Here is a 22,363-nt window from a genome sequence, read left to right as displayed (position 1 = left end):
AACTGCTGGGATCATAGGCGTGCATCAAGATGCCTGGCTTGTGATGCTTTTTATCATGAAAAAAAAATCAGCGGGGCAGTGGAGTGTAAGTCACCACGTAGGACATCACCCACCTCCAGCACACAGCCAATCCTGCTTCATTTGCATTCCAAGCCAAGCTCCCCATGCCACGGACCGAAACCAAACACTGTGCCATCTAACTGCAAACATTTCCATAGGTATCACAAGGACTTGTAAAGAGTACTGACAGTAGCATTACCACATCTGACAATTTAACAGTAAATTCTTTAATAGCATTAAATAGCCAGCATGTAAATTCCCAGCTGTGTAAATATTAAAGAAAATCTTGTTTCTTTGATTCAAGTTCCAAAGTTCCACTGTGACTGGATACTTCCTAAGTTTTTTTTTTAAGTATCTGAGTGTGTTGCCTGCATGTGAGTGAGTGCACCCATGTCATGCAATGCCGCGGAGGTCAGAAGAGGGCTTCAGATTCCCCTGGAACTGGAGTTAAGGACTCCGTGTGGGTGCTGGGAATCAAACCTGGGTCCTCTGCAACAGCAGTCAGTGCTCTTAACCGCTGAGGCGTCTCTGCAGCTCCTTCCTCAGTACAGTGCATCTGTCTTTCATCCCCCTTGCAAATTATGTAGAAAATTACGCCAATTACATCCTTCTGTTGACTTTTGATCTGAACTTTACTCCTATCTCCTGCAAATTTGGAAGATGCTAGGTCTAACAACTGGACATTTCTCCATCGGAAGCCACTTTAACGTGTCTTCTCCATGAACTTCCAGCAGCCGTTTGTGCCCAATGCCTCTCCTCTCCATTGCAAGATGCAAAAACGAGATCCTAATACTATCATGCTTTTTATTAAGTAGATTTTATTTCCAAGACAAACTGCCTCTCGTGTATTTGCCTAGTAGTACAGTTTCTATGGAAAAGTTAAAAAGATTGAATGCATCAGTTCCTGGCCACTTGCCAACGGTGACTCTTCGTGCTCTGGGTTTTCTGTGGCTCTGTCTCTGGCATTTCAATTCACGGACATAAGCTTCATCAGCTTCCTGCACTGGTTTCTATACCATTCAGCCTGTGCTATATTCAAATTTGCCACCTCCCTAAGGGAGAGTAGACCGAAGTTTCCGAAGTTCAGTGTAACATTTCCCTCATCTGTGGACTTGGGACTTCACTAGCAAACGGGAAAACACTGATGAACCTTGCAGCAGGCTCAACACCCCTGGCCCCCACAAGTCCACAGTGAGCATTCTAGAGCCTGTGAATATGGCACCTTACTGGACACCTGGGACTCTGCAGATGTGACTATGGGCTTCTGTCACAGAGGTGGACACAAATACAAGGTCCTCGGAGGAGGGAAGCAGGACTAACAGAAGACATGCACAGAAGAGAGTCGGAAGAGGCTACACTTGGGGCTCTGATGGCCTCCGGCCGACACTGAAAAGAAGGTGAAGCTCGCGGCTCTGCAGAGTTAGAGGCAAGGAGGTCGCTAGCTCCTCGCTCCAGCCTCCAGGACTGGAAGGCTATTATTTCCCATTGTTTTTACATCACCAAAGTTGCAGCAACTTGTTACAATGGAAACAGAAAATTAACACAAAGTTTTTGATATGTTTTTATTGTGAAATAGCGGACTTAGAAAAAAGTACAAAAAGTCAACAGTCAGATGTGTACAGGTACAGTATTCGGATAATCTATACACGTGAACAGCGTAACAGGTTCACTGCAGAATGCATATTTAGACCAATACAATCTAAAAAGGACTGCAATATTCACAGGCTATTAATATCTAGTAAATCAGAGCCCAGATGACCGTCACTGGTCAACGCTAACTGCAGCGAGCAGGCTGAAGCACAACACAGCACACCGTCATCTCCCAACAGGCCACATCTAAGGGGTTCTCTCATGTCGATGCACTACAGATCCCGGACTAGGATTCAGTTACTTCTATACAGCTGTAAAAACTTAGGTTATAAAACGAGGTCCTGGACTAAAGAGAGGGCATCTAACTAGGGCTGAACACTGCAAAGCTCCACATGGATTCAGCTTTCCACTTTACAAAGCTTAGTTGTTTTAAACTGATTCACAGTTGTCATGTCATAAAAGGGGAGGGCCAAATTTCCTTTGTATCATCTCCAGCAGGTCTAAGAACTACTATGGTTTATTTAGAACAATTATGACCACCATCGATTGAAAAATGGCTAAGAAACTGTAATATAAAACATTATAAATTTTAAAGAAAGGGAACGAATTAAAAATCTTGCAAACATTAAAATCCACATTAAGGCGCTATCTGCCACGGAATGAGAGAAGTGAATTTAAGATTATCTGTATGAGGCTATCATAAAAAATAAACTATTTTTTCCAAATCCAACTGATTTAATCTTACTACTGAAAATTACCCTAAACTACATGTTTCCAAATTGGGCAGATTCTTTATCATTTGTAATAAACAATTATAAGAAGTCTAATAAGACACGAATAATATTCAGAATTATTACAATTATCAAGTGCTCTTGAGAATGCTAATCTTTGATGTGAAGATCAAATCATCTGTCTAAAATCAAAACCTTCGAAACTGATGAATTTAACAATTTACTTGTAACATTTATCTGCCCATATATTCCTAAGGGAAAGAATTCTATATATACAGTGTTTCTAACAATGCCTGAGATTTCAAAATTAAACTAAAGGTCTGAACTGATAGTGAACAGAGATCAGTTTTGATTACTGGCTGAAAACCAGTTCAGAATATAATCCATAACTTCATATAGTCTATCCCACACTATATAAAACTTTTATAAAGACAATTTTATATTTTGAGACAAATTACATATAAATAGTGCCTGAATCTTACAGATTCCAATTTATTCAGACATAAGCACAAATTTGATTATAAAGTTATTTAATTTTTCAGATTTGTATTAAATTTACAAAGTATGGTGTACATAAATATTAACTTAGTCACACAGTGTAAGGAAAGCAGATACACGGCCCTCACAGAAACATTATACATTTTAAAGAAAATTTATATAAAAAATAAAGCAAAGCACGTAACTCACAAAATATAAACATGAAGCCACATAACATAAAAAATAAAATTACTCTATCAAAACTGAGTTAAAATTAACTCTTTAGGAAAGTACTTGAACATAATTAAAATGAATTCAATGATCAATAGCTCCCCTTATTACATAGACACAAACCACAAAATTATTTTGAGTCTATATGCATTACCAGTCAGCTCTTATATGCAACCTCATGTGTAACAATTTTGATTTCTTATTGAAATAGGTCTGTACATATGCACTTATATACAAACATCTATTAACATGATTTTTAAACAAATCATATGTACAAAAGATCAGCATTCCTATAAATAAAAACATTAGGCGGCAAAAAGGCACTTGTAAGTAAAAATCTACAGTTTTTACAAAACACAAACATTTTACCTTGATACTGTACACTAAACATGAATTCCTATAATAATGAAAATGTTATTTTACTAATGTTAGTGATGTAACTTTTAAAAACATATTTACATATACTCTGAAGTTCTTTTAATAAAAGCACCATGACTCTCTCCTAAATTCATGTTGATGTGAAGTAAAAATACAATCCCAGAAAACCAGTGTTCGCCGTTTTCTTGCTTAAAAGTTTTATATTTCTAAATTGAAAACTATTTATCTGAAATTAGCATAGTGTTGAACGAAAGACAAAACAACACAAGCCCTGCTGCTCTGACTGAAAACCACCTCTATTATTGCCTGCTACGCTCCGGACAGCGCATGCTTCACGCTCCCTTACAGCCACTTAATACTATTGTAGCAAAAAAGTTTCTGGATATCAAATAATTAAAAAGTTACTCCAAACCAGTTGAAGTTTTATCTGCATGTTTCACAACTTAAAAAATGCTGTGTATCAGTTACAAAAGTGAATAGGAAACACACCGATTCTGTCGGTGTGTAAAAATATTTTCCACTACACAGAATTTAAGGGCTTCACAGAATTGCCCTCCAGATTTACACTGTAACAGAAACACTGACCAATTACTTTCAAGGAGAGGTTAGTACGCTTCCACTTTTGTCAAACTTTTTACCCTTTGACAACGCTGCAACCTGTTTGAGTAGTTCTCTGTTTTTGGCCTGTGAGAGACAAAAATTCAAGATTTTAAAAGTTTGAAGTACTATTTTTAAGTCATGCTGAAAACTACTACTTAATACCACTGTATTATTTATGTAACCAAAAAAAAAAAAAATCTCACTGAAGCACTAACAGATCAAAGAGGTGATATATGTAGGTTCATTCTTTTAGGGTTAGACAGGTGGAAAGAAAATTCTAGATTGGTTTATTAGTTCTCTTGGCAAATGTCACTATAATCTGTCTAAAGATGCAGCTAGTTACACACAAAAAAGGCAAGTGAATCTCCTTAAAAATTCACATTTTAAAATAAGAAAAACTTTGGTTCTTTAAAATATGAAAACTGTTTAAATGAGTTGTATTTCATAATTAATAAAATCAGAGTCAAATATCTGGGAATCTTTCCCAGTAAGCTTATGTTTACTGTCATGCTGAAAATGTACGAGATTGTTTGTAAGAAAATACACATTCTGAATGTCACTTTGCCAATGATCTTTTTTTGTAAAATTGCGTGTGTGTGTGTGCGTGCATGTGTGTGCGTGTGCGCGCACGCCATGGAGCATATGTGGAGGTCAGAATGATTTGGGAGTTGGTTCTCTGGTTCCACCATGTGGGTCCTGGGAATCAACTTCAGGGTTGGTGAAGAGACTTTAGCTGCAGAGCCATCTTGCTGGCCTTCAAAGGCCCTTTCTTTGATACTGGCTTTAGTGTGATCTAAGCATTTTCTTGTTATTGCGTGTCATTTCATAAGGCCTGATTTTTCCTTCAAAGACTCAAAGTTTCACTTTGCCAAGATCTGTATTTTCATGTGACCATGAAATGTCCTAGCCCTGGCTTACAAGGAAACTGCCTGGATTGGTGATGAGTTGGGATGATTGCTATTGTTTGTGAATTCTAAGTAGGGACCTCGGGGAGTAGTTTATTTCCTCTGTCTTTGTTACTATATGTAGTCTAATTGTGGAAGCTTAGTGAAAATTCCTTGTATATACAAATATAATAACCAGGCATTTTTGAAGCTTTTCAGCCAAAATGTAAAGAGCAATAAAAAAGTCTAGAGCTCAGGCACTACTCAAAAATAATTCGGTTTCAAAATAAATTATCTAGCTCATAATGGAAACTTTATTCCACAGGTTTTAAGATTGTTTATGTAAACAGGCTCCTGTGACCAAGCACTTTACCGGCTACTCTAACCCTTAGCTTTGGGCCAGGTGACCGTCTTCTCTGCACACCACCTTAGTCACCTGAAATACAATCCTTTCCATGGTGTCCTTCCATTCCCCCACCATTTCCCAACTGTAGTTAATTAGCACATATGACCTCCAAAATGCAATGTTCTCAATGTACCTTATGTATGCAATCCAAGCATTTTGTTTGGCTTCATGATTCAATGGTTTATTAAATAACTGAAGGTGGTAATGCAGCCTCTATTTTAACTTCAGTACAAGAAAGCCACTCAGAAGTGAGCAGCTTTTGTTTTCTCTTCTAACAGCTTGAGCCAGGTATAGAATTCTAGCACTCTAGAGGCTGAGGCAGAAGAACCACAAGTTTGAGATCAGCTTGACTACATAATGTGTTCTAGGACAGAATGAGTCATAGAGCACGGTTTAAATAAATCAATAAGACACCTAAAACAGTTTGAGAAACTAAAGAGAAGCCTAAGTGAAGATGCCTGGCAGGTAGAGGAATTGACGTCCCACACTGCTTGCAAGCATGCAATTTGTTACTCTCCAAAAAATCCCAACCATTGCCATAATTAAAAAATTTCAATTACTGTAGCTACTTATTAATATTTAACTGTAACAGACCCACTGGCTAAAAAGAGGAAAGTTAAACAAACCAGAGTACTAAACAATAAACGACATAAAAAGGCTATTGTCTGAAATTTGCCAGACTGTCAGATCCGTAAATTACACTTACACAATCTCCAAATTCTCATCCATCCAGAAAAACTGAACTTACTCAAAAATTTGGTCTTGACAGTTTTTCTTTTTAATACTTTTGTAGCTAATTTCAATCTGTATTTAAGTAGTCACATATTTACTCCCCCAATGGCATAACTTTGTTAATAAATTACATTTGAAAAGCCTTTAAGGAAATAGTGCATTGATAGTTAAATGGACAAATCTAAATCTGTTTTATTCTAACGTGAGCATTTTAAATATAAATTTTATAATGCAGTATCTAAATACATACACGTGAAATTTTTATCTGAAGAATACTTATTTGCAACTTATAGAAGTCAATGATATTATCTTAAAACTCTCAAGCCAAAACATTTAGAAATGTTAGCCTAAAGGAAGGACTGTTACAATTAAGAATTACAGAGACTCTGTTTAACTCTAGGCTCTATGACTTATCTATAATTTAAACTGAAGTATACCTTCTTATCTGTAATATAGAAACTCTACCACTCAGTCAGCCTTGAAAGAACTAAACAAACACACAAAACAGCCAAAGTACAGTGTGACCTGCACACAGCAGAATGGAAAGGTTATTTCCTTTTCTCTTTTAGCTACTTTTCTACTAGAAGAACAGAATTTGTACTTGGTATTCTCAGTACTCAGGTAGTATTTTAGGCCATTTTAGGGATGAACTTGCCCTTATGCCCAAGTTTGATAGTTTAAAATATTTCAAGGGCTATTAGAACAAGATGAATTTTGTTAAGAATTCAAATCTGTATCATACAAAGATTAAGAAAACAACCAGGTATACTGGGGAACACCTGGAATCCCAGCACTCAGGAGCCTAGAGGAGCATTCTGCATTAACCTGGGCTGTGTTTTGAAGCACTATCTAAAAACTGAACTAAAAATAAAAAATAAAAAGATAAAAAACTAACTGTATACTCACCTCGGTAAAGAATCCTACAAGTAGCTGGGTAATGGCTACTGACTGGTCCAAGCTGCGATTACGCAGCTGCATCTCTAGCGCTAACTCAAAACTCAGAGGCAAGTGGTCCAATGACAATACTGAGTACCTGAGGGTCGCATGTGAGCAGATGCAGAATGGGTTAATGGAGAGACAAGCCGAAGCAAGATTAAGTCTCTATGGCCTACTTAATAAAATGGGACCACAGTTTGTTTCACCTATAAAATGGGCAGAACTATTTTAACTCGTTTTTGTAAGGAGCAAATAATGAGAGCACACACAGAACCACACCTGGATGTGTCCCTCTTCTACATGGATGTTAGCTACAACGAACTACATGCAACTGAAGCTGAGGAGGTAGGTTAGAGTGCCCATCATGCTAAAGCAAAGCCAGGTCTCTGTACTTGCAACTGACTTTGAAAAAAAAAAAAAGAAAACAAATCTGTTTAAGCAGTGGGAATTACCAAGGTAACGCATACCTAGGTAGAGTTCACGGTTGCCATGGTTACTCTTTCACTTCATTCTGCATTTACTTCAAAGCTTTGTTTACAGTGGACTAAATCAGAGACTATCGGGTTGATTATATTTCAGAGAATCATTCCAAATGCACATCACATTCGTAAAGAATATGATCAAAAATCCGCTGCTGGATGAAAAGTGTAAGTAACGCAGAGGAAGAGCACACTGACAGTGGTTGGCCTCCGAGCAGAGAGAGCAGATGCGTGGTCCACAATCTCCACTCACCGAGCAAACATCCGAGGGCTTACTCTACCCCAGGTCCTTCCTATACAGCCTCCTCTTCCAATTCCTTTTCCCAGTAAGATCAGGTTTAAGACCAGGTAATCTATACCTGGAGTTTCAGTAGCACCTAAATTCTATTCCGTGATGAGGAACACGAAATCATAACAGGAAGAGCAGAGACTAGTGTTACAGAAAAAAAAAAAAAAAATCCAAAAGCCAAAAATGAGACAATAATCTCTTTTTTCTTCTAAAAGTTTACTCTCCAAGTCTCAGGTCTATAGGACATCATCTACACGTTTAAGACCTAAGCTTCTTAACCCTGAGAGGCTAAGCTCAGTGGCAGCACACCTGCCTCGCTTGTCTGAGAACCTGGGCTTGATCTCCAGCACAGCAAAATTAAGTAAGGAAATTAATAAAACCTTAACTCTTATTCAGAGGTTAACTCTGCAAATGTCGAGTTAACTTATTGTGGTTTCATGTAAATGTCATAATCTGCACATTGGAGACCATGCAGTTAACTTAGTGTGGCTTCCTGTCCCAATCTATCAATAAGTGGGTTTGAAGGAGGTCATCTGCTTCAGTGCATGGCAGACAGCAAGCAGGTCATCAGCCTTGTGAAAATGTGGTGCATCTTAACTCCATCGTTCAGTTCCTCTGTACATTTAAAGTCTGTACCTTTATATTTAAGTTATTCATATTGATATAACTATTATGTTGTTATGCTCTGCAACATTCTCAGACTGAGGTGGATGATGAGCTGTTGCCGGCACAGGAGTCCCTGGTTGGGCACTCTGCACAGCACAGCCCACAGGGAGGTGCACTGTCCTGACGGGCAGTGCTCGCACACAAAAGAAACTTCCTTCAATCCTGAGCTCTGAGAACTGGTTTGCTAGATCCACCTCCCTCCCTATTATCTGAAGGGAGATCAGGAGAATCATCACAGACCTTAACTTTCACTCACTGTCACAAACATGATATTGTGCTTTAGCTCGACAGTCAAGTGAATGGTCTTCACTAGCTTCTGGAAATCCCCAATGAAGTTTAAGGTTTTCAAGATCAATGTGCTGAGTCACTGTTTGAAAATATATAGTCAAAATTAAAATAGGAAGTGCACAAAATATGCACAGATATGGGATAACACCACCAATCTATGTCAATGAATGCTATTATCCAAGTTAATTCTCCATGGCTAACATTTACATCAATAATGTCATTTACCTGAAGTTGTTCCACGGTTTCTTTGTGAGCTTTCTCCATACTGTTCATCTTTGCTCTCAAATTTGACTCTTGGTATTGGAAGTCTGCCTTCAGCTCAGTTAACTGCAAAATTAGAGGGGGGGAAATCATATACACATACACAAACACACCATTTAAAAACTCTTCACAGCAGACTCTCATTCACTATAAAAGCAGACAAGGTGGGTAGCAGTTTCCAGGGTCTTACATTTACCCATCTCTTTTATGAACTGATGAATTCTGTCTGTCTGACTATAGCAGGGGCAGGACTTTAATGTTAGGACAGTAGCTAAGAATCAGTATGATTCTAATGTTGAGACGGCATCAACAATCAGTAAGATCTCTGAAGTCAATGGGGTTTGTTTTTAGCTTCATTGGTCACATTTTGAAGAACTGGCATACAAACAAAAGCTTAATGGCTAGTACCTTAGAAACTGCTTCAACTAAATGTACTTCACATTAACTTAAACAGGTTTCCAGTTAAAATAATCTTTCACTGATAAAAAGAAAAAGGTTTCATAATGGGCAACTATGAACAACATGGACATCAACCAAGGGCAAGTGCTGTGATCGCTAACTTAAGCCCACTAGCACGCACACATTTACCTCTCCACACAGAACAAAGAAGGAGAGATGCAACCATGTAGATGGAAGGAACACAATTACTCTAAGACGTGAACCAGATCAGGCAATTATAAAGGGAACATCAATGGTGTGAGGAAGCAAAGACAAGACAATTCTTTCATAAAGATGAACACAAACGTGTGGCATCTTGTGATTTCAATTTGGTAAGCTGTTACAGAACTGCACTGGCAGAGCCACTCTGAAGCTGCTTAGGCTTGTTTAGAAGTGACTGTCCCCATGTAAGCCTTGAAGTATGCTTTCCACTATTACCCAGAACCTGGCAAAGGCAAGGAGCTCACCTGCTAAGAGTCACCACTACCTCATCTTTCCAGACAGAAGGCTTTGGTCAAATTCAAAGAACAAGCCTCCCGCCCTCTCCAGTCACCATAGGCTAAAAAGGATTCCCATTCTGAAATGCAATTTACACACTATCACTCAACAGCTATTCTTGTCACTACACTGTGCACTGCTTCCAGATCACGAACTTCTGATCGGTAAAGACAATGGTGTTTATCTGTCTGCATTTTTCTGATCTAGTACAGTGTCTGGCTTTAGAAGTCATTCAATAACTGAAATAGGGATAGTCAAAAAACTTAATAGTTTTGGATTTATAAAGTTACAAGTGTGTAAACTTCAACTAAATATACTTACACAGAATAGCTATGTTGGAGGTTAAAAAAAAAAAAAATCTAAGCAAGTCAGCATTCTGCAGTTATCAATACCTGGCTTGAGATGTGCTATTTTGCAGTAAATTTGGTATTTTATTCAACTTTCTTCAAGGTTTATTGTAGACATACTTGGCTTTTGTATTTCAAAACCTTTGACATTCAAGTGGATTTCCGTAAGAGCTTATTAATTTAAAATTAATTTAAACAATTTTGACATACAAGAGTCTCAAGTTTTGTGTAAGGATTTCCATAAAGATGTATCAAAATAAAGAACATCAGGGCTGGACAGACGGCTCAGCAGCTGAGCACGGGCTGCTCTTGCAGAGGACCCGGGATTGAATCCCAGCATTCCAGATGGCAGTTAAAAACTGTCCTACTATAGTTCCAGGGAATCTGATAACCTCTTCTGACCTCCTTGGACACTGCACAACCCGGGTGCACTTATACACACACATTCAGATAATACACTCACATACAAAAAATAAAGTATTAAAAAACATAAAACTGAAACATCGAAGCTGTTGAATGTGGGCTGGGCAAGGTGGTGCATGCCTTTAATCTCAGCACTGAGGAGGCAGAGGCAGGTGAATCTGTGAGATCAAAGCCAGCCTAATGTACAAAGCGAGTTCTGGCCCAGGTGGGACCACAGGAAGACCCCACCTCAAAAAAACACAAAACAAAACAAAAATGTTGCTGAATGCCAGATAAATTGCAAGCTCAGGCTCCCAGACAACTACGGCACCAAGAGAAGGAAGGGTATGTTTATAACAATGACTTTTAAAATGTTTCAAAAATCTGCATTTCTTAGGCAGGCAGATTTCTGCATTCAAGGCCAGCCTGGTCCACACAGCCAGTTCCAGTTCAGCTGGGGCTATAGGGAAATCCTGTCTCAAAACAACAAAATTCAAATTTCTTTACTGCTCATGTCAAATTGTCAAGAGCCTTTTCGTATTTACAAGCTGTTCCTTTGTTTCTCTTGTTTCTTTCGCCCATTAAAAATAACTTACTGTTTTTTAGGAGTTCAAGATTGTAAAAACGGTTTCAAGGCTTTCCCACTACATGTTTATTTGTTTGGGACCATAAAGCAAGCGCAAATGTGCTCCTCAAAGATGATCAAGCCCCGAGTACTCTCACACCCCCAGGACTGCAGGGAGTACTAAGTGTACTCATCCATCACCACAGCCACTCCATGGATTCTGAAGCTCCCATTCATAGGAGAAAACTAAGGCTTAAAGTGCTGAAGGTTCCAGTCAAGGCCACACAGAAATGGCCAGAATTGGAATTTGAGCATGAATACAATTAACGACTGTTAATTAACGCCTGTTCCCTGCTCCTTGCCTGGCCTCCTTACAAGACAACCTTAAAATCTGTCAGCATCTGCTCACATAACTAATACGGCATTCCTTTGGTTTAACTAAGGAACTGTCAGTGCACACCCTTTCTAGATGATCTCAGACCCCTATTCCTAATCAGACACATAAGATACCATACTACCATTACTTCTCATCTGTTAACTGACAGATTAGCATAAAGCCAAGGCCAGTACAAGTCAAGGATTTATTCAATTACTTTTTAAACCACAGTAATTTATGCAATATTCCATTTACATCCTTTTTTAATTTTTAAAAATAGTTTATCATTTTATGTGTATGAGTGTACTGCCTGCACATATGTAAGTGCACCCATGTTGTGCAATGCCCTTGGAGGACAGAAGAGGGTGTTGGATCCCCGGGAACTAGAGTTACGGATGGATGGATGTGGGTGCTGGGACAAGGTATTAGACCTAGACCTATTTTAAACTTACATGTTTACTGAAAGTTAATGTCCAGAAATCACTATTCTATTAGCTCTTGTAACTATTAGAACAACAAAAACCCAGAAACACCACTTCTGTTTGTCTTCATCGGACGGCTGAGACTCCAAATGGGCTTCTCCGGTTTATCTTCTAAGAGTCACACACAACAAACATTACCAAATAATTAAAGAAAATTTTGCAATGGTCAAGTAAAAGTCAAGATGCAAATTGTACCAAGCTTCACTGAAGCGCAACCGTACCTTTTTATCTTTTTCTAAAATGGTCTGGTCTCTTTGCTGTAAGAGACGCTTAAGTGACATCACTTCTTCTTTCAGTTGGCTTATAAGGACAAAATTGTCTGTTCCCCCACTATCTGCTGACTGATTTATAGAGCTACTAAAAAGAGAAAAGTAAAACACAGTTACAGAAAGCAGAAGAAAAAGCAGCTGATGTTCAAATTGCATAAATTAGACAATTCCACAAACATCCTTAAGGCTAATGCAAAAAAATATGTACCTGACAGAAATGGATGCAACTGGCATATTACCTTACTAATGGCACACATTACATACACCTGCAGAAATATAATCCAGTATTAGCTTTTAGGGGTCAATACTTCTAGTGTAAAGCAATAGGCAGCCAATTTGTACAGTAACATCAGCAAACTCTTGGCTAATGAACTAAAACAAAATCACACTCATATTTTAAATAAGTACATAGCTAAGCAGGTCAATTTAAAAATCACAGTCAGATTCGTGTTTGTCTTTGAAGAACAATTATGATAATGTTCTCTACTCAAAATCTGTCTTCAAAAACCCAAATTTCTTCCCCAGTTATAACAACATAGTTCAGTGCCACTTTCTTATTGCCAAGATTAAAATGTTCTTAAGTGATTGCTTTACTCTCCTGGGTGACTTAAATCAGTGCAGAAGACCCACGCTTCAATTCATTTAGTAATAATTAATAGTTAATTGTAACTATTTGACTAAGTTGAAATTTTATAGCACTAAAGAAATTCATTTTTACCTATCTCCATTAGATGGCTTAGATTCCAATTTGGGCTTTTTCTTTGGAGTTTCATTCTGAATTGCTGCAGAGGATTTATGGCTGAAAGCAAATATTAGAAGAATTAGCATTAAAAAGGCCAAGGCATCAAATGACAAGCTATTCCTTTTTCCTTGAAATATTGTTGATTATGACCAATGTTTTTTAAGTCTAAGTACTAAGGCTGAAGAGAGAACAGATTTATCTACAAGAGTGCACCTCAGATACTTCAGAACAAACAACAGCTCACCTCTGTTTCCACAGTCCCTGCTCTTGCTCAGGACTTAGATTGCTGATTCTGAAAAACAGATAAAATGACATCTCTTAACATTCATTTAATACAGTTACATTTAGTATTCTTCCCCAATAAAATTAAATTATATATGTTATACATCATTTGTTGAGAGGAGCACACTTAAGTTTTTAAGCTAATCCAATATACTGAATAAATCACATTTTAATTTAATTCTAATAAAATGAGTACTACCATCGTATTTAAGACAGACAATAAGGACGAATTTTCTTCTTAGGATCGTAACTCAATTTTCAATCATATTAAGGACTAGAATCTGTGAGCATAGAAGCAGCCCCACAAGACTGTATGCCATCTGGGAATGACTGAAGTCAACGGCCCTTACTACTTCTCAATCTATAAAGGTAAGACTTTTCTAGTAATCCTAAATGCAGATAAAAATCTTATAATTCAAGCTACTAAAAACTATCAAACTGGTCAAGGAAGTATCTGATTTCTCTGATTTCTTCTGAGTGTCCCTAAGAATCCTCTCTAACATCTTTAGATTTCACTTTGGTCAGAATTCTATAGAAGTCATGCTGCATATATTGGAAATGTCATAAAAACAACTAACATTGCTTATAATACTTTCTTTTCCGTTTTGCCATAACATTAATGACGCTATATCTTCTGTGATCCAGAACCCACATATTTATACAAATTAAGAAATGTAAAAATATCTATGCTGTATGATCTTAGAATGTTATATAAAATCCCCAGTCTCAGTTCCCATATCTATAAAACGGGTATAATTCATGTTGTATATAGTATGAGCATTAAGTAAGTTCTATAGGTAAGACCACTTAATACAGTATTCACACAAGTAACAAACATACACATGTGTTTATATGTGTACTGTTCAAGTCATATTTTTTAAAGCAAAAGTAAAATTTAAAAAGTACTTGGAAGAAAAAAACAAAAATGAGAAAGAACCCAGAACATAATCTAAAGATCCAACCACAAAGGAATAAAAACAAGTTTCTTTGCAGTTTAAGTACTAGCAAATCACATAATCACACGTCAGTTAACAGCACTACCCACATCCTGGATCCAGTCCATCTCAGTGCCATGCCCTGCTACAGACACCCACCCCCATCCACCATCACACGTTCCCTGTATTTACTCTGATCTCAACTTAAGGTAGGACCCCGCAAGCTGGCGGCCTATTCATAAAATGGTCTTTAGCCACCAGCTGGTACAAAACAGTACAGTCAGCCCTGTGTGTCCTCAGATTCTGCACCTGAGGGTCAATCCTATACAATGGTTGTGCTTACGATCAAATAAACACAGAAGTTTGGTTTTTTTTTTCTTATCTTTTCTGTCCAAACAACACGGCTGACAATGATTTATGACCATTCATATGGTATCAAGTCTTATAAGGACTCTAGAGAGGATTTGAAGTGCACCAGATGTACATGGGTTCTGTGCAAATACTAGATCATTACAACATAGGAGGCTGGAGCATTCTGGATTTTGGAATTCCAAGGTGACTTAGAACTTCTGTGGATACCCAGGGATGAATGTGTTTGTACCCTCCAAAAAAGAAAAAAATGTTGTTAGTAGTCCGCCAGGCTGCGCCTGGCAGAAGCGGTACGACACAGAGTTGTCATTTTTCTGAACGCAACAAAAACAAGGCTTTGCTTTGAGCAAAGGTTAATAAAGAATTTCTTTAAAACTGTTAAGTTTACATGTCACTACAGTCTACCACTGCCACACTAAGAAACACTACAACACGGTAAATACCATAGGCCTCAGTAGTCCTCAAGGTGTCTGCTTATAGTTTATAATAAAGTCTTAATAAGATAGAGCTTTTGTGTTGCAGAACGCGACAGGCATTTGTTTTCTGCATATAAAATTGTATTTTAAAAATCTCAAAGTCTAAAGATTCATACTAAAATTCAGGAAAAAAACAAATCTTGAAAATAGGTGTAACATCATGTCCCCATTTGTGTTTATGTATAAAATTCATTTTAATCTAGTTTTCCACAAACACTAACATTAAAAAACAAAAAAACAAAAAAAAACCTCACGGAGGAGGGGAGAAGGGGAAAAAACAAAAAACCTCTTCACATCACACACCTGGTTAAGATACTGACACTTCGCAATTTCTCCCCACCTGACATCACTGAAGAATTATGTGGTTGAATTTGATCACTGTTACTGATGTTTAAACAAAGTACTGGTGATTTAACATTACTATTTCTCATATTTTGGAGCACGCCATGATTAACAATGTTTCCGTAGGGGCTGGGGACAGCTCGGAGCCTATGTTTAGCACATACAAGGATCTGAGTGCAATCTCTACTACAAGAAAAAAAAAAAAAATGCTTCTATCTTGGTCACAAATGATATTATAATCTGTTCTTCAAAAAGACTAAAATGTGTATTTCTCAGTAACTAGTTTAAATATGCTTTTACTAAGATAAACTAAGGGCAGGTGAAATAACATTTCTATATGGGCTGCTCAGATGGTTCAGCAGGTAAGTGTTTGCCATGAAGTCTCACAACTTGATTCCTGAAATCCATATAAAGGTAGAAGGAGAGAGTTCACTCTACCCCTAACCTCCACACGTGCGTCATACCATGCACACACCACACCATTTCTTTTATTTAATAATAAAAGAAATAAAACATACATATAAAATCCAAAAATTATTTTGAAAAACAAGCTTTTGTTTGAAATATCAATTAACTCTGATAGTTTGATTTTATGCATGATGATTTTATAGATGAATTTTCTAAAGAGACTTTTACTATTTTGATATAAACAGCCAAAAAGACTCTACATTGCAAAACTTACATAGTGCATGGAGTGGGGCAGCTACTCAGGCAGCTTACCACATACAACATAAACTGGCCAGTATGTGAGGCAATACCAACACCATCACCACTCCAGGAAGGATTTTAGAAAAAGCACTTCAAAGTACTTACTTGTGATGGCCACTGCTGTGACGGTGGTGGTGGTGGTGGTGGTGGTGGTGGTGATGGTGTTTTGAATGATGCTGGTCTTTCTCAGTAAGAGATGAAGATGAAGAATTCGAATGTGAAGATCCCAAACTTTTCCTTTGTTCTTTTGTCTTCTGTAAAACTCTCTTGTATGATAAAGTACAGAGCCAGCACAATAACTTTCCATCAACCTTTAAGAAAGTATTTACATAAAGTGCACTTGTAAATTGGCTGTTAAGTGAAACCAGTATGTAAACGCAACTACCAGTGATATTTTACACCCCTGTGCATAACCCTATGACTTTTATGAAATTCTATGAACATGAATGCATACATTCTCTGATTTTTATAATATTAACCATTTTGACATGAGGGATATTGCTTAAGAATTATAAAATTGTGGAGGCTGATTGATTTACAGACTTCTAGTACTGTTATTTTGAGAAATAACTAACACTATTTCCAGGAAATCTAGCCTGAATGTTTAAGTCATGGTGTAATGAGTGAAATGATACAGTACTTCCCACAACAGTAAGTATCATAAACTTATAGAAAACCAGGAGAGCTAAAACATATACAATCAATCTCATTATTTTCAGGCTTTTTATCTGTAGACCTATTTGCTAAAACTGATCTGTAACTCCAAAGTCAATACTGTAGCATATTTATAGCCATTCACACAGATGGAGAACAATGAAAAAATTATATCACTAAGCAGAACACAGCCCCAACTCAAAGTGGAACAAGTAAAACTCTTTACTTCAGCTCTCACACTATAAACTATCCTTTCCAGTCTATTTAGTTCTGGAGAAAAAAAATTTTTTGGTCTTTTTGAGACAGGGTCTCTGTATTCAAAGTTGGCTTGGAACTCACTACGTAGACCAGGCTGGCCTTGATCTCACGGAGATCCACCTGCTTCTGCCTTAGAAGCGCTGGGATTAAAGGAATATGCCAGGGGCTGGAGAGGTGGCTCAAGGGTAAAAAGCACTTGATCTTCCAGAGGACCCAGGTTCAAGTCCCAGCACCCACACGGGGGCTTTGTCACCCTCTTCCAGCCTTTTTGGACACTACACACCTTTCAGTATACATATCGGCCTTCAAAACACTCGCACAATTTGTAAAAATTAAAAATTTAATAAAAAACAAAACCGTGTGCCACCATGCCCAGCCTCCAATTTTTATTTTTAAAAAACTGTCCCAAAGAGTAGAGCTGAAGTGCTGTCTGTACAGCCCTCCTGAGCTCACACAGCCTATGGAGGAAACATGCCTTAGCCAAGTTTTGTTCAGGTATTACTACTGTTAGACATGAGCTCAATTAAATGTGTATATGATAAGGCATCTTCTGACATAAACACAGAATCTCATGCTGTGACTGTAGGCAGTACCTCAATCCTACATTTCCCTTCTAAGCAACAGCTCAACAGTCACTAGTGCTTCTGGCAACTTTCCAGACCACAACTACTGCAAATGAGAATCAATTGTTAAGAGGGACGAGAGCTTCTTTTTGAAATTAAGACAAAGTTTCTGCCTTCTGTCTGTTCACAAGAAGTGTGGGGGATATGTCTCAAAACTAAGGTACATACATTGGTGTGGGGGGATCTGGGGGAGTCCCTCAGAGACAGTCAAGCTCCAAATACACTGGAACTAATAACAGACAACAGGAGGCCTGTGTGAACACTGATTAGCAGAGGAATGCCACATGCATATACATATTAAGTCACTGTAAGCAGAGAAAAATAAAAGTGGTTTTAACATGACCCACATCAAAAGGCAGAAGACTAACTGAACTTTACATTCTAATATGTCATCAGGTATTTTTCCATACCAGCAATTTCAAGTAACTAGCAAAATAGTAAGTAGGTGAAAGGATTTCTCTGAAGATACCTAGTTTCCCAAGCCAAATTGGCGATAAACAAATGCAGCAGAAAAGCTCCCAGATTCATTTTCCTAATGCTTCTGTTTGGGACAGCCTCACTAGACAATCCAGGTGGGTCTCAAATGCCTGCTCATGTAATCCTCCGGCTTCAGCTTCCTACGGACAGGGGACTAAAGGTATGCACTACACTTGGCATGAATAATTTTAAAGTACAATAACCCCAACTGACCAACACGAGTCCATATATGACAAGATTTACTACTACAAATACTTGTTTTCAGGGATCCAAAGAACAGACGTCTCAAGTGTATTAACTGTAGTAACTTCCAGCTTGTTTGGTGCTTATCTTCAGATGTCAAAACATGGACAAACGTACTTTCCTTCTTCCTTCCTCCTTCCGATCAAAAGCGCACTGCTGCTTGCACTGCTCACAGGCCTGAGGTGGTCCATACTTTTTTTCTGAATTTGTACAACGCTGACACTTGGTACCGATAAAAGCTGCAATTATGTTACAGTACTGACAAGGCTTGGGCTGAAAAAGATACATCTTGTTTCACTGAGAGAATTTAAGACTTTGCTGCATTAACACATATCCAGTGTTATAAAAATACTTTAGGGACTACTGGAGCAAACTAATAGATCAAAACCATTTGTCTCTGCCACCTTCATATTCAAAGATAAACATGTTCTGTTCATCCAACTAGTATTTACTGCTACAGTCAGGACTCACTGTGCTCTAGCAGAGTGTCTATAGGTGACCATGAGAAATAAACTCAGGACTTGCGTAGCATGCCACACACTACAAAAGCTGTTTACTAGAAGGTAAAAACATGGGCATTCAGACAGAAAGGTTTCAGGAACCCAGAATTTGAGAAAATGAATTGTACTGATATACTAGCCAAGCAGACTGCTATATACCATTTATTCAATTCCATTTTTTTCATCATCTATAGGTACAGATGGTGCGGTGAATATATACTATAGGTGGTGAGCTTTCAATTTTTTAAAAAAATGGCATAAGCATATTCAACATACAATAAAAATACCTTGATTTTTTGAATATTCCAGAGACAATTCAGGACAGTATGGAGCCTTAAGGTCAGCATTTTGACCAATCATAAAACTTGATGAAATGCCAATATTTACTAGAACACTCATTTTGGTCAATTTTTTTTTTTTTGGTTTCTTTGAGACAGGGTCTCCCTGAAGACCTTCGCTATGTAGACAGGACTGCTGCTGCCTCTACCTCTGGGTCCTGAGTACTAGCATTAAAGGTGTGTACCACCGCACCCTATTTCATGTAAGCCAATTTGTACTAGGATACAGTCATCAGTTTTGAATACTTGAATTGTACAGCCAGATAAAAAGTTCGAGATCAGGGGAAAGTCTGATTATGTTAACATTATACATAAAGTAGGTTCTCCATATTAAGGACTTTACTGTATTTTTATCTTTAAGAAATAATTTCCTTGAGAGATGGCTCAGCAGTTAAGAACACTGGTTACTCTTGCAGAGGACCTGGGCTAAATTTCCAGCATGTAACAACTGACTGTAACTCCTGTTCCAAGGGAATCTAACTCCCTCCTCTGATCTCCAAGGGCACTGCACAACACAGATACACTTACACACATGCAGGAAATACACTCATATAATAAAACAAATTATGTAAAATCCCCAAATTTCAGTGAAATTCAGTTTATATCATGTAAAGCATGCAGTTGTTTTAAATGTTATTTCCCATGGAGACTATCAACAGAGCCTTTCTTCCATGAACTATTGTGTTATGTTGAAATACGTAAGGCTAGATAGAACACTGCAGGTTTTTAAAGGTATAGCTTTGTGAAAAACAGTAACTGGCCAGCAAAACTGACTTGAAATGAAAAAAAGACACTTACTGTTCCAAACTGCTTGACATTTTGAGCACACTTCTTACAAATTGTGTTAGTTTTGCTAAAAAGAAAGTTATATACAGATGATTACACTCATGTAGTTTTCCAGGTTTAAGTAACACATGCTGAACTACAATAAATGGATTAATCAAAGATTTATAGAACTTAAAACCTATTCTAGGACAAGTACCTTTTAAAAAACATGAACATTAATTTTTTATGATTGTTGTATCTAAACTTTCTCTTAAAGACAAATTTTTCATATGTTCTTCATTTATTAGAACCAGTGTCTCAGGATATCTGCCCAGGCTAGCCTCCAAGTGCTGGGATTACAGGCCTGCAGCACTGCACCAGCTTATTGTGTGTTCTGTAAAAAGAATAAAATAAATACTCAAGTCGTCCCTCTAGTTCCAAATCTTCACTTACCATTACCAATGCCCAATATCATGCACCAGGGCCTAACTAACCTCCAGTCAGCCATTCTGCATGGTGATGCCCACAAATAGTTACAAATAAGATTGTTCTCTTCATCTACTATCTGTGTGTGCCCTCAAAGTGGAATGACCTGTTAAAAATTCCTGTGCTAGTTATGCTGCTAAGAAGTCAGTGATTTCACTCTTGCAAGGCAGTTAGTAATACTATAGGTCTTTCTTCAGGCCCATTAACATTTTACATTTAGAAAATTAGTTTAACAGCAATTGTTCATGTTTAGACTGTTAGCAAGAGCTTATTTATATCTTCCATTCACTAACGTATCTCTTACTTCCTCATGTCTAAACTGAGGTCTTTTTCAGTTAAAGTTCTCTCTCATACCATGTATAGAGTTCTAATCGTTTAAGTTTGTTTTGGTTTTTGGAACAAGGTCTTCCTGCAGCTCCAGCTAGCCTGGGACTCATTATGTAGACTAGGCTGGCCCTGATGTCAGCCATCTGCCTGCCTCTGCTTCCCAAGAGCTGCCATCAAAATTATGCATCTTTAATTGAATTTCTCAAGCAAAACCAGTTTTCAGAGTATTTGAACAGCAACATTATAAGCCCTGATATTCTTCACTTGTTTTTAAACAATGAAAAGCTGCTCAGTTATACAAACCTTTCTTGTTGAAATTCTGATCTGCAGTAAGTACACTTTACAATAGGATGTGCGATCCGACATTCCTGTAATGAGACAAAACAAGAATCGGTATTTACCTCCAGGGACCCAATCTCACTTTTCTGAAAGGGAGAAATTACCTAACCTAACCCAACGTCTGAAACATCAATGAAACATGGCTGGACACGTAAGCAACCACATGATTTATCGCATCAATGGCCAGTTACGATATGATTCCATCGAGAGGGAGAGGGCATAGGTGTCTTTGTCTTTATTAGACGTAAGCAAACAGTACAGATAAATCAAGGAAGCTGTCAGGGCCGATTTCAAGGATTGGTTTCGTGTACAACGACTTGCTATTTTACACCACTGCTCACAGAAAGCATCCCGGCTTTAAAGGGATGGGAGGAGCCCCAAATCTTGGAGCATTCTGTTCCCAAACCAGTCGCTTCGCTTCCGGGACAGGGAAGGAGGATGCCATCTGCTCTGCGGCTTCGGGTTCCTAGCAAGAAAGTGCAAACACGGTCCCCGCTCCCAGTAGGAGAGGCCAGACCCCCGGAAGACCGGGATGCAAACCCCCCCGCCCCAAGGCTCTGCGGCCAGACCGGTGGCCGCCGGGCTCAGCCCGCCCCTGCCCGTCGGGCGCGGCTCGGGCCGGCCTCTTACAGGCAGGCGGGACGCGGGCGCCCGGGGTTCGCCCACCTGATGCCCCGGCCCTGGGAACACTGCGGCCCCGGGGTGGAGGAGGCGGAGGGCGTGCAGCGCCCGGCGCCCACCGACCTTGCAGAGCTGCTGGCCCTGCGAGAGCTCCTCGAACGGGTAGCGCTGCGTGCACTTGGTGCAGGCGTATAGGGCCGACGCCGCCATCCTGCTCTCCCGCTCCTCTGCCGCCCGCGCCCAGGCGGAGCCCTCCAGGAACTGGGCCGCCCCGCCCGCGGGCTCCTCTTCCTCCGCGGGCCGCGGCCAGCAAGCCCCGGGCCTCGCCGCCGTCTCCCCCCGCCTCCGTGCCGTCCCCGACCGCCCGCTACCGCCGGCCCCGCAGCTCCCGCTTAGGCCCGGACCGCGGCGGAGGGAGACGAAGCGGGGTCCTGGATGCGGGTTCCGCTTCCTCCTCGGCCTCGCGTCCCCGCCTACGATTGGCTGCGGAGGA

The 22,363-nt window shown here is 39.0% G+C and overlaps 1 protein-coding gene across 5 annotated transcripts; it reads right to left on the bottom strand.

Annotated features, from left to right (window-relative positions):
* Positions 1–1,619: 1,619 nt before the first annotated feature.
* Positions 1,620–22,335, bottom strand: Fam76b (family with sequence similarity 76 member B). 5 transcript variants are annotated; one of them, XM_029554896.1, is made up of 10 exons: positions 21,916–22,335; positions 21,214–21,278; positions 20,131–20,185; positions 18,612–18,767; positions 16,345–16,550; positions 13,372–13,419; positions 13,104–13,184; positions 12,338–12,470; positions 8,973–9,074; positions 1,620–4,151 (listed from the first exon to the last, which is right to left on the bottom strand). In XM_029554896.1, the coding sequence occupies exons 1-10, from the start codon at positions 22,078–22,080 to the stop codon at positions 4,062–4,064; spliced, it is 1,101 nt and encodes a 366-aa protein (XP_029410756.1). In that variant the 5' UTR covers positions 22,081–22,335; the 3' UTR covers positions 1,620–4,061. The 5 variants fall into 5 exon arrangements, with proteins under 5 accessions (XP_029410756.1, XP_008849060.1, XP_008849061.1 ...); XM_008850838.3 differs by having other exon boundaries at positions 12,338–12,473; positions 21,994–22,335; XM_008850839.3 differs by having other exon boundaries at positions 21,994–22,335.
* Between the last annotated feature and the right edge of the window lie 28 nt (positions 22,336–22,363).

This window comes from Nannospalax galili, unplaced genomic scaffold, assembly GCF_000622305.1.
Source record: "Nannospalax galili isolate Female #2095 unplaced genomic scaffold, S.galili_v1.0 scaffold1185, whole genome shotgun sequence".
Lineage (NCBI taxonomy): Eukaryota > Metazoa > Chordata > Mammalia > Rodentia > Spalacidae > Nannospalax > Nannospalax galili.
The sequence above is the reverse complement of the archived record's forward strand: the minus strand, read 5'-3'. Positions and strand labels throughout refer to the sequence as shown.

Excerpts from the sequence above, each read along its gene's own strand:
- Fam76b (XM_029554895.1), bottom strand. The coding sequence starts at position 22,080 with ATGGCGGCGTCGGCCCTATACGCCTGCACCAAGTGCACGCAGCGCTAC. Across the intron at positions 12,474-13,103 it reads AAGCCATCTAATGGAGATAG|TAGCTCTATAAATCAGTCAG; the intron begins GTAAAAATGAAT and ends TTCTCTTTTTAG. Across the intron at positions 9,075-12,337 it reads TTTTAGAAAAAGATAAAAAG|TTAACTGAGCTGAAGGCAGA; the intron begins GTACGGTTGCGC and ends CTAATTTTGCAG.